The 12,460-nt window shown below is 47.9% G+C and overlaps 1 protein-coding gene across 2 annotated transcripts in view; it reads right to left on the reverse strand.

Annotated features, from left to right (window-relative positions):
- Positions 1–12,460, reverse strand: part of LOC109881315 (2-acylglycerol O-acyltransferase 1-like) — a 39,075-nt gene that overhangs the window by 21,460 nt on the left and 5,155 nt on the right. For both annotated transcript variants that reach the window (XM_031791488.1, XM_031791489.1), the window contains exon 3: positions 1,523–1,701. In XM_031791488.1, coding sequence (XP_031647348.1) covers positions 1,523–1,701 — 179 coding nt within the window. The remainder of the gene's footprint in view (positions 1–1,522; positions 1,702–12,460) is intronic.

Below are 12,460 nucleotides of genomic sequence, written 5' to 3' on the forward strand. Positions count from 1 at the left end.
TCGTTCTGCACCTGAACAGGCAGTTAACCCACTGTTCCTAGGCCGTTATTGAAAATAAGAATTTGTTCTTAACTGACTTGCCTAGTTAAATAAAGGTCAAATAAATAAAAAGGAGGGTGGTGCAAGCGCTAGGACCGTTGCCTTAAGTTGATTCAGTTGCGGGATCGGGGCACCACCAGTACAGAGCTTGCTCAGGAATGGCAGCAGGTGTGAGTGCATCTGCACGCACAGCGAGGCGAATAATTTTGGAGGATGGCCTGGTGTCAAGAAGGGCAGCAAAGAAGCCACTTCTCTCCAGGAAAAACATCATGGACAGACTGATATTCTGCAAAAGGTACAGGGATTGGACTGCTGAGGACTGGGGTAAAGTCATTTTCTCTGATGAATCCCCTTTCCGATTGTTTGGGGCATCCTGAAAAAAGCTTGTCCGGAGAAGACAAGGTGAGAGCTACCATCAGTCCTGTGTCATGCCAACAGTAAAGCATCCTGAGACCATTCATGTGTGGGGTTGCTTCTCAGCCAAGGGAGTGGGCTCACTCACAATTTGCCTAAGAACACAGCCATGAATAAAGAATGGTACCAACACATCCTCCGAGAGCAACTTCTCACAACCACCCAGGAAGAGTTTGGTGACGAACAAGGCCTTTTCCAGCATGATGGCGCACCTTGTCATAAGGCAAGTGATAACTAAGTGGCTCGGGGAACAAAACATTGATATTTCAGGTCCATGGCCAGGAAACTCCCCAGACCTTAATCCCATTGAGAACTTGTGGTCAATCCTCAAGAGGCGGGTGGACAAACAAAAAGCCACAAATTCTGACAAACTCCAAGCATTGATTATGCAAGAATGGGCTGCCATCAGTCAGGATGTGGCCCAGAAGTTAATTGATAGCATGCCAGGGCGGATTGCAGAGGTCTTGAAAAAGAAGGGTCAACACTGCAAATATTGACACTCTGCATCAACTTCATGTAATTGTCAATAAAAGCCTTTGACACTTATGAAATGCTTGTAATTATACTTCAGTATTCCATAGTAACATCTGACAAAAATATCTGAAGACACTGAAGCAGCAGACTTTGTGGAAATTAATATTTGTGTCATTCTCAAAACTTTTGGCCACATCTGTACTACCTATATTTATCTGTTCATTTAATTTCCCTTTCATACTTCAACTACTTGCACATTGCTACAACACTGGACATAGCCAATAATATAACATTTGAAATGTCCATATTCTTTTAAAACGACAAAGCCCTTTGAATTGAGAGAGAGAGAGATGAAGCCCTTTGAATTGAATTGAGAGGGAGAGAGAGATGGAGAAAGCCCATTGAAATGAGAAAGAGAGAAAGCCATTTGAATTAAGAGAGATGGGGGGAAAAGGAAGGAAGTTTGGACAGAGCAGCATGAGCCTCTTGCAGAGCAGTATTGCTTAAACACAGGATTCATTGAAATGAATGGGAGCGTCTCACACTCTGCAAAAGTTACGGCCCATGTAGAAGGCCTGTTAGGGGTCAGTCTTACATTTAGAGGGAAGTAGTCTCTGAAGTGTTTCCAGACGCTCCAGTTCCGAAGCCACTCTGACCTCCGACCCCCGCTGGTGGGTGTGTCCCTGTCAAGATACAGCCAACCAGCATACAGCGCCGCCAGAACCCACCAATCAGAGACGCACAGCAACACATACCCTGCTAGACAACACTGGGCTGGGGGATGAGGGGGGGGGAAAGAGGGCAGACATGTTATTGGTCAGTTACTCGCTGGGGGGAGGAAAATAAGGTCACATGTTTGATAAAGGAGAGCAGAGAGCAAATGTGTGTGTGTGTGTGTGTGTGTGTGTGTGTGTGTGTGTGTGTGTGTGTATATATATATGTGTCCATTCTCACCCACACATACCCCTGTCCCCTAACAAGGTGACCCCAGCTTCACTACAGAGACAAAGGTAATGCATGGTCTGCATTGGAAGCACAGCGGTGATGTGGTCTCAGTGCATTCAACAGACTCTGCGAGGTGCATGGTGCTGTGGTACAGAGCTCTATTTGACCTCTGGGAGGTGCATGGTGCTGTGGTAGAGATGGATCTGACCTCTGGGAGGTGCATGGCACTGTGGTACAGAACTCTATTTGACCTCTGGGAGGTGCATGGTGCTGTGGTACAGAGATGGATCTGACCTCTGGGAGGTGCATGGTGCTGTGGTACAGAGCTCTATTTGACCCCTGGGAGGTACATGGTGCTGTGGTACAGAGCTCTATTTGACCTCTGGGAGGTGCATGGTGCTGTGGTAGAGATGGATCTGACCTCTGGGAGGTACATGGTGCTAGGGTTAGAGGGTAAGGGTTAGAGGGTTACACTATACAACCATAACCACTGATCTAGGACCAGATCACCCTGCCCCAGTCCTAACCTGAACCATTAGATACTAACCTAACCACTGATCTAGGACCAGTCCTAACCTGAACCATTAGATACTAACCTAACCACTGATCTAGGACCAGCCCTAACCTGATCCATTAGATACTAACCTAGGACCAGTCCTAACCTGAACCATTAGATACTAACCTAACCACTGATCTAGGACCAGTCCTAACCTGATCCATTAGATACTATACCAATTTACAGAGGCCAGGTCATGAAGGAAGGCTTGCTCATTACAGTTTTTTAGCAAGCGTCTATGACAAATCAGGATAGGTCGTTTCACTGAGCAGCCATTACGAACACAGTGTGTAAAACAGTAATCACTAAGATAATTACAGAAAACACCAGATTGACACCTATTAGGATTATTTGTGAGGATAACATAGAGGAGAGAAGCCTTTTCTGGGTGTTTGGAGTCATACCTTGTGGGATTGGTGATAATCTGAGAAAGATTTAGGGAGTCCCATTGCCTTAGGACTTGGTCAGGTAGTTTAAGCCCGTCCCAGTTTAGGTCACCTAGCAGGACAAATTCAGGCTTCGTGTAAGGGGCCAGGAGAAAGCTTAGGGCAGGTAGGGTACAGGCCAGTTCTGATGGAGGACGATAGCACCCAGCAACAGTAAACAAAGAGCTATTTGAAAGTTTAATGCTTAAAACCAGCAAATCAAATAGTTTGGGGACAGACTTGGTGGAGACAACCGAGCACTGAAGGTGATCCTTGGTAAAGATTGTCCCTTTGGAAGATCTGTGTTGCCAAAAAAAGGTTATAACCAGAAAGGTTAACATCAGTGTACAAAACACTCTTTCTGAACCACGTCTCAGTAATGACCAACACATCTGGATTGGAGCTGTGAACCCACACTTTCAATTTTTTATTTTACCTTTATTTAACCATCAGTGAAGCAGATAGAGCACAAGTCAGAATTGGGGCTAGCAACAGTAGATGTGCCAGGGTGTACATGCATATTTCCAGATATCATCAACAGTAATACAATCAGGGAACGGCAGAGGACAGGGAGAGCTCTGCAGTGCTGATTTATGACACCTGCATGTGCATCAGATGGCAACAAGATCATATTGTACAGCAATTTCATCAGGTAACATGAACACAAAGCCGGCGAGAGGTGGTTAGAATAGGATGGGAGGACAAAAGTCTGTGTAACCAATAGAGAGTCAGAGTCCTCAGTGTGGGAACAAATATAGTCTGTCCCACGGTTGGGTAAAGAAAGTTTGTAGTCAACAAAACATGCAGGACTCATCAGGCAAATATCTAAATGTAATATATAACGACTTGAGGCTGTAAGAGTCACTCGCCCCAACAGTGTCTGTGAGGAGGTAGCTGTACCAGACAGGGGGAGACAGGTCAGGGAGAGAGGGGTGAGTGTGCTGGCGGTACCTGTACCAGACAGGGGGAGACAGGCCAGGGAGAGAGGGGTGAGTGTGGTGGCGGTACCTGTACCAGACAGGAGGAGACAGACCAGGGAGAGAGGGGAGTGTGGTGGCGGTACCTGTACCAGACAGGGGGAGACAGACCAGGGAGAGAGGGGAGTGTGGTGGCGGTACCTGTACCAGACAGGAGGAGACAGGAGAGGGCAGACAGTGAACAGAGAGGGGTGAGTGTGGTGGAGGTAGCTGTACCAGACAGGGGGAGACAGACCAGGGAGAGAGGGGAGTGTGGTGGGGGTACCTGTACCAGACAGGAGGAGACAGGAGAGGGCAGACAGTAAACAGAGAGGGGTGAGTGTGGTGGAGGTAGCTGTACCAGACAGGGGGAGACAGACCAGGGAGAGAGGGGAGTGTGGTGGGGGTACCTGTACCAGACAGGAGGAGACAGGAGAGGGCAGACAGTGAACAGAGAGGGGTGAGTGTGGTGGAGGTAGCTGTACCAGACAGGGGGAGACAGACCAGGGAGAGAGGGGAGTGTGGTGGGGGTACCTGTACCAGACAGGAGGAGACAGGAGAGGGCAGACAGTAAACAGAGAGGGGTGAGTGTGGTGGAGGTAGCTGTACCAGACAGGGGGAGACAGACCAGGGAGAGAGGGGAGTGTGGTGGGGGTACCTGTACCAGACAGGAGGAGACAGGAGAGGGCAGACAGTGAACAGAGAGGGGTGAGTGTGGTGGAGGTAGCTGTACCAGACAGGGGGAGACAGACCAGGGAGAGAGGGGAGTGTGGTGGCGGTACCTGTACCAGACAGGAGGAGACAGGAGAGGGCAGACAGTGAACAGAGAGGGGTGAGTGTGGTGGAGGTAGCTGTACCAGACAGGGGGAGACAGACCAGGGAGAGAGGGGAGTGTGGTGGGGGTACCTGTACCAGACAGGAGGAGACAGACCAGGGAGAGAGGGGAGTGTGGTGGGGGTACCTGTACCAGACAGGAGGAGACAAGAGAGGGCAGACGGTGAACCTGTCTTTTAATCAGGGGACTCCATAACATCTCATGTTCTCCATCTGTATGAACCTGTCTTTTAATCATGCTTCCAAGATGGTGTAGCAGTGCAGACGTGGTTTGTTGTCCTCTCGTTTACTTTGTCTTTTTTTTGTATATATTAATATTCACATTTATTTTTCAATCTCTTTTTCCATTTTTAAATTAAATATACCTTCCGGTAACCAGCCTCACTCAATGTGACACGGATCCGCAATTTTTTGTTAGACCCTATAGCCAAAACTTTCATCAGAAGGTAGCCAGCTAATTAGCTAAGTTACTAGCTATTTAATCATTGTTAGTCACTGCTAGTGGCCTTTACCCTCTGCTCAGGCACCAGAGCCAGGCGCATCTCCCGGCTAGCAAACAAAATTCCCAAAACTACAATAACTCTTTCGCCATCTTGCCCTGCCCCTTCGTCGACACGGCACCCCGCCGTACCACCACGACTGGTCTGCAGACGTAATTCCATCCGCTGTGCCTTCAACGACCTTTCCCAGACGACGGAGCAGGTGCTTCTCCTTACCCCGGATTGCTAACTTTAAATGCAGTGTCTCCCGCGTGCTAGTGTAGCAACGCCTACCTAGCTGCTTCCCTGTTCCTTCTATAGCTGCCCCCTGTACCTTCTATAGCTGCCCCCTGTACCTTCTATAGCTGCCCCCTGTTCCTTATATTGCTGCCCCCTGTTCCTTATATTGCTGCCCCCTGTTCCTTCTATAGCTGCCCCCTGTTCCTTCTATAGCTGCCCCCTGTTCCTTCTATAGCTGCCCCCTGTTCCTTCTATAGCTGCCCCCTGTTCCTTCTATAGCTGCCCCCTGTTCCTTCTATAGCTGCCCCCTGTTCCTTCTATAGCTGCCCCCTGTTCCTTCTATAGCTGCCCCCTGTTCCTTCTATAGCTGCCCCCTGTTCCTTCTATAGCTGCCCCCTGTACCTTCTATAGCTGCCCCCTGTACCTTCTATAGCTGCCCCCTGTACCTTCTATAGCTGCCCCCTGTACCTTCTATAGCTGCCCCCAGTTCCTTCTATTGCTGCCCCCTGTTCCTTCTATTGCTGCCCCTGTTCCTTCTATTGCTGCCCCCTGTTCCTTCTATTGCTGCCCCCTGTTCCTTCTATTGCTGCCCCCTGTTCCTTCTATTGCTGCCCCCTGTTCCTTCTATTGCTGCCCCCTGTTCCTTCTATTGCTGCCCCCTGTTCCTTCTATTGCTGCCCCCTGTTCCTTCTATTGCTGCCCCCTGTTCCTTCTATTGCTGCCCCCTGTTCCTTCTATTGCTGCCCCCTGTTCCTTCTATTGCTGCCCCCTGTTCCTTCTATTGCTGCCCCCTGTTCCTTCTATAGCTGCCCCCTGTTCCTTCTATAGCTGCCCCCCTGTTCCTTCTATAGCTGCCCCCTGTTCCTTCTATAGCTGCCCCCTGTTCCTTCTATAGCTGCCCCCTGTTCCTTCTATTGCTGCCCCCTGTTCCTTCTATTGCTGCAGGAATTGCTGCCCCCTGTTCCTTCTATAGCTGCCCCCTGTTCCTTCTATAGCTGCCCCCTGTTCCTTCTATTGCTGCAGGAATTGCTGCCCCCTGTTCCTTCTATAGCTGCCCCCTGTTCCTTCTATTGCTGCCCCCTGTTCCTTCTATTGCTGCCCCCTGTTCCTTCTATTGCTGCCCCCTGTTCCTTCTATTGCTGCCCCCTGTTCCTTCTATTGCTGCCCCCTGTTCCTTCTATTGCTGCCCCCTGTTCCTTCTATAGCTGCCCCCTGTTCCTTCTATAGCTGCCCCCTGTTCCTTCTATAGCTGCCCCCTGTTCCTTCTATAGCTGCCCCCTGTTCCTTCTATAGCTGCCCCCTGTTCCTTCTATAGCTGCCCCCTGTTCCTTCTATAGCTGCCCCCTGTTCCTTCTATAGCTGCCCCCTGTTCCTTCTATTGCTGCCCCCTGTTCCTTCTATTGCTGCCCCTGTTCCTTCTATAGCTGCCCCCTGTTCCTTCTATAGCTGCCCCCTGTACCTTATATAGCTGCCCCCTGTTCCTTATATACAGTGCCTTGCGAAAGTATTCGGCCCCCTTGAACTTTGAAGCCTGAAATGTGGCAAAAGGTCGCAAAGTTCAAGGGGGCCGAATACTTTCGCAAGGCACTGTAGCTGCCCCCTGTTCCTTCTGTTGGCCACATAGCTGATGCCTGCTGGACTGTTCATTTATCACGGTACTTCACTTTGTTTTTGTGTATCTGTCGGCCCCAGCCTCCAACTCAGGCCCTAAGTGTAGTTAACCGACCCGCTCTGTCCATTTATCGCTATTTTACCTGTGTGTCGTTAACCGACCCTTTCTGTCCATTCATCGCCATTTTACCTGTGTGTAGTTAACCGACCCGCTCTGTCCATTCATCGCCATTTTACCTGTGTGTAGTTAACCGACCCTCTCTGCCCATTCATCACCATTTTACCTGTTGTTGTTGACTTAGCTGATTAGCTGTTGTTGTCTTACCCATTGTTGACTTAGCTAGCTCTCCAAATCAACACCTGTGGTTGTTTTATACCTCGCTTTATGTCTCTCTCAAATGTCAATATGCCTTAATAAGTATCTTAAGCAACAGTATACATCGTTTTAGTTTACTGCGGAGCCCCTAGTCCCACTGTACATGCCTGAGATAACTCTTGTGTCCCATCTCCCACACATGCGGTGACCTCACCTAGTAGAACCAGCATTCCCAGAGATGCAACCTCTATTATCATCACTCAGTGCCTGGGCTTACCTCCACTGTACCTGCACCCCACCCCACCATACCCTTGTCTGCACATTATGCCCTGAATCCATTCTACCACACCCAGAAATCTGCAAATTTTATTCTCTGTCCCCAACGCACTAAACGATCAGTTTTGCTAGCCTTTAGCCGTACCTTCATCCTACTCCTCTGTTCCTCGGGTGATGTGGAGGCTAACCCAGGCCCTGCGTGTCCCCAGGCACTCTCATTTGTTGACTTCTGTAATCGAAAAAGCCTTGGTTTCATGCATGTTAACATCTGAAGCCTCCTCCCTAAGTTTGTTTTACTCACTGTTTTAGCACACTCCGCCAACCCCGATCTCCTTGCTGTGTCTGAATCCTGGCTTAAGAAGGCCACCAACAATTATGAGATGTCAATACTCAACTACAAGATTTTCCGTCAAGATAGAACTGCCAAAGGGGGAGGAGTTGCAATCTACTGCAGAGATAGCTTGCAAAGTTCTTTCCAGGTCTATGCACAAACAGTTTGAACTTCTCATTTTAAAAATGAATCTCTCCAGAAATAAGTCTCTCACTGTTGCCACCTGCTACCGACCCCCCTCAGCTCCCAGCTGTGCCCTGGACACCATATGTGAATTGATTGCCCCTCATCGATCTTCAGAGTTCGTTCTGTTAGGTTTTTTTTTATTTATTTTTATTTTACCTTTATTTAACCAGGTAGGCAAGTTGAGAACAAGTTCTCATTTACAATTGCGACCTGGCCAAGATAAAGCAAAGCAGTTCGACAGATAAAACGACACAGAGTTACACATGGAGTAAAAACAAACATACAGTCAATAATGCAGTATAAACAAGTCTATATACAATGTGAGCAAATGAGGTGAGAAGGGAGGTAAAGGCAAAAAAGGCCATGATGGCAAAGTAAATACAATATAGCAAGTAAAATACTGGAATGGTAGTTTTGCAATGGAAGAATGTGCAAAGTAGAAATAAAAAATAATGGGGTGCAAAGGAGCAAAATAAATAAATAAATTAAAATGAAATACAGTTGGGAAAGAGGTAGTTGTTTGGGCTAAATTATAGGTGGGCTATGTACAGGTGCAGTAATCTGTGAGCTGCTCTGACAGTTGGTGCTTAAAGCTAGTGAGGGAGATAAGTGTTTCCAGTTTCAGAGATTTTTGTAGTTCGTTCCAGTCATTGGCAGCAGAGAACTGGAAGGAGAGGCGGCCAAAGAAAGAATTGGTTTTGGGGGTGACTAGAGAGATATACCTGCTGGAGCGTGTGCTACAGGTGGGAGATGCTATGGTGACCAGCGAGCTGAGATAAGGGGGGACTTTACATAGCAGGGTCTTGTAGATGACATGGAGCCAGTGGGTTTGGCGACGAGTATGAAGCGAGGGCCAGCCAACGAGAGCGTACAGGTCGCAATGGTGGGTAGTATATGGGGCTTTGTTGATAAAACGGATTGCACTGTGATAGACTGCATCCAATTTGTTGAGTAGGGTATTGGAGGCTATTTTGTAAATGACATCGCCAAAGTCGAGGATTGGTAGGATGGTCAGTTTTACAAGGGTATGTTTGGCAGCATGAGTGAAGGATGCTTTGTTGCGAAATAGGAAGCCAATTCTAGATTTAACTTTGGATTGGAGATGTTTGATATGGGTCTGAAGGAGAGTTTACAGTCTAACCAGACACCTAAGTATTTGTAGTTGTCCACGTATTCTAAGTCAGAGCCGTCCAGAGTAGTGATGTTGGACAGGCGGGTAGGTGCAGGTAGCGATCGGTTGAAGAGCATGCATTTAGTTTTACTTGTATTTAAGAGCAATTGGAGGCCACGGAAGGAGAGTTGTATGGCATTGAAGCTTGCCTGGAGGGTTGTTAACACAGTGTCCAAAGAAGGGCCGGAAGTATACAGAATGGTGTCGTCTGCGTAGAGGTGGATCAGGGACTCACCAGCAGCAAGAGCGACCTCATTGATGTATACAGAGAAGAGAGTCGGTCCAAGAATTGAACCCTGTGGCACCCCCATAGAGACTGCCAGAGGTCCGGACAGCAGACCCTCCGATTTGACACACTGAACTCTATCAGAGAAGTAGTTGGTGAACCAGGCGAGGCAATCATTTGAGAAACCAAGGCTGTCGAGTCTGCCGATGAGGATATGGTGATTGACAGAGTCGAAAGCCTTGGCCAGATCAATGAATACGGCTGCACAGTAATGTTTCTTATCGATGGCGGTTAAGATATCGTTTAGGACCTTGAGCGTGGCTGAGGTGCACCCATGACCAGCTCTGAAACCGGATTGCATAGCAGAGAAGGTATGGTGAGATTCGAAATGGTCGGTAATCTGTTTGTTGACTTGGCTTTCGAAGACCTTAGAAAGGCACGGTAGGATAGATATAGGTCTGTAGCAGTTTGGGTCAAGAGTGTCCCCCCCTTTGAAGAGGGGGATGACCGCAGCTGCTTTCCAATCTTTGGGAATCTCAGACGACACGAAAGAGAGGTTGAACAGGCTAGTAATAGGGGTGGCAACAATTTCGGCAGATAATTTTAGAAAGAAAGGGTCCAGATTGTCTAGCCCGGCTGATTTGTAGGGGTCCAGATTTTGCAGCTCTTTCAGAACATCAGCTGAATGGATTTGGGAGAAGGAGAAATGGGGAAGGCTTGGGCGAGTTGCTGTTGGGGGTGCAGTGCTGTTGTCCGGGGTAGGAGTAGCCAGGTGGAAAGCATGGCCAGCCGTAGAAAAATGCTTATTGAAATTCTCAATTATGGTGGATTTATCAGTGGTGACAGTGTTTCCTATCTTCAGTGCAGTGGGCAGCTGGGAGGAGGTGTTCTTATTCTCCATGGACTTTACAGTGTCCCAGAACTTTTTTGAGTTAGTGTTGCAGGAAGCAAATTTCTGCTTGAAAAAGCTAGCCTTGGCTTTTCTAACTGCCTGTGTATAATGATTTCTAGCTTCCCTGAACAGCTGCATATCACGGGGGCTGTTCGATGCTAATGCAGAACGCCATAGGATGTTTTTGTGTTGGTTAAGGGCAGTCAGGTCTGGGGAGAACCAAGGGCTATATCTGTTCCTGGTTCTAAATTTCTTAAATGGGGCATGTTTATTTAAGATGGTTAGGAAGGCATTTAAAAAAAATATCCAGGCATCCTCTACTGACGGGATGAGATCAATATCCTTCCAGGATACCCCGGCCAGGTCGATTAGAAAGGCCTGCTCGCAGAAGTGTTTCAGGGAGCGTTTTACAGTGATGAGTGGAGGTCGTTTGACCGCTGACCCATTACGGATGCAGGCAATGAGGCAGTGATCGCTGAGATCTTGGTTGAAGACAGCAGAGGTGTATTTAGAGGGGAAGTTGGTTAGGATGATATGTATGAGGGTGCCCATGTTTAAGGTTTTGGGGAGGTACCTGGTAGGTTCATTGATTATTTGTGTGAGATTGAGGGCATCAAGTTTAGATTGTAGGATGGCTGGGGTGTTAAGCATGTTCCAGTTTAGGTCGCCTAGCAGCACGAACTCTGAAGATCGATGGGGGGCAATCAGTTCACATATGGTGTCCAGAGCACAGCTGGGGGCAGAGGGTGGTCTATAGCAGGCGGCAACGGTGAGAGACTTGTTTTTAGAGAGGTGGATTTTTAAAAGTAGAAGTTCAAATTGTTTGGGTACAGACCGGGATAGTAGGACAGAACTCTGCAGGCTATCTTTGCAGTAGATTGCAACACCGCCCCCTTTGGCAGTTCTATCTTGTCTGAAAATGTTGTAGTTTGGAATTAAAACTTCAGAATTTTTGGTGGTCTTCCTAAGCCAGGATTCAGACACAGCTAGAACATCCGGGTTGGCAGAGTGTGCTAAAGCAGTGAATAGAACAAACTTAGGGAGGAGGCTTCTAATGTTAACATGCATGAAACCAAGGCTATTACGGTTACAGAAGTCGTCAAAAGAGAGCGCCTGGGGAATAGAAGTGGAGCTAGGCACTGCAGGGCCTGGATTCACCTCTACATCGCCAGAGGAACATAGGAGGAGTAGAATAAGGGTACGGCTAAAAGCTATGAGAATTGGTCGTCTAGAACGTCTGGAACAGAGTAAAAGGAGGTTTCTGGGGGCGATAAAATAGCATCAAGGTATAATGTACAGACAAATGTATGGTAGGATGTGAATACAGTGGAGGTAAACCTAGGTATTGAGTGATGAAGAGAGAGATATTGTCTCTAGAAACATCGTTGAAACCAGGAGATGTCATTGCATGTGTGGGTGGTGGAACTAATAGGTTGGATAAGGTATAGTGAGCAGGACTAGAGGCTCTACAGTGAAATAAGCCAATAAACACTAACCAGAACAGAAAAGGACAAGACATATTGACATTAAGGAGAGGCATGCTTAGTCGAGTGATCAAAAGGGTCCGGTGAGTGGAGAGGTTGGTTGGTGATTTAGACAGCTAGCCAGGGCATCGGTAGCAAGCTAGCATAGGATGGAGGTCTGTTGTTAGCCACCTCCTGCGCTCCGTCAGTAGATTAGTGGGGTTCCGTGTGGTAGAGGGGATCAATCCAAATCACACAACAACAAAAATCAAAACAATAGATATAGTTATAGAGGCCCAAGAAGAAAACATAATAATAATTTAAAAAAAAAATTAAATACATTTTTTTTTTTTTAAATGTCCGATTGTCTATTCAGATAGCAGCCGGTAAGACAGCTAACGGTTAGCAGGCCGCAGATGGGCGTTCAGGTAACGTTGCGACGGAGGAGCCAGCCAAATAACTCCTTCGGGTAGATAACGTCGGCAGTCCAGTTGTGAAGGCCCGGTGGGGCTCCGCGAAGGCAGCAAACCGGGTCCGGATAGGCGACTGCAGCCCAGGTGCGATTGATGGAACTCAGGAGTGATTGACGGAGCTTGCTAGCTCCGGAACAATTGATGTTTGCTCCG

This window comes from Oncorhynchus kisutch, linkage group LG16, assembly GCF_002021735.2.
Source record: "Oncorhynchus kisutch isolate 150728-3 linkage group LG16, Okis_V2, whole genome shotgun sequence".
Taxonomy (NCBI): domain Eukaryota; kingdom Metazoa; phylum Chordata; class Actinopteri; order Salmoniformes; family Salmonidae; genus Oncorhynchus; species Oncorhynchus kisutch.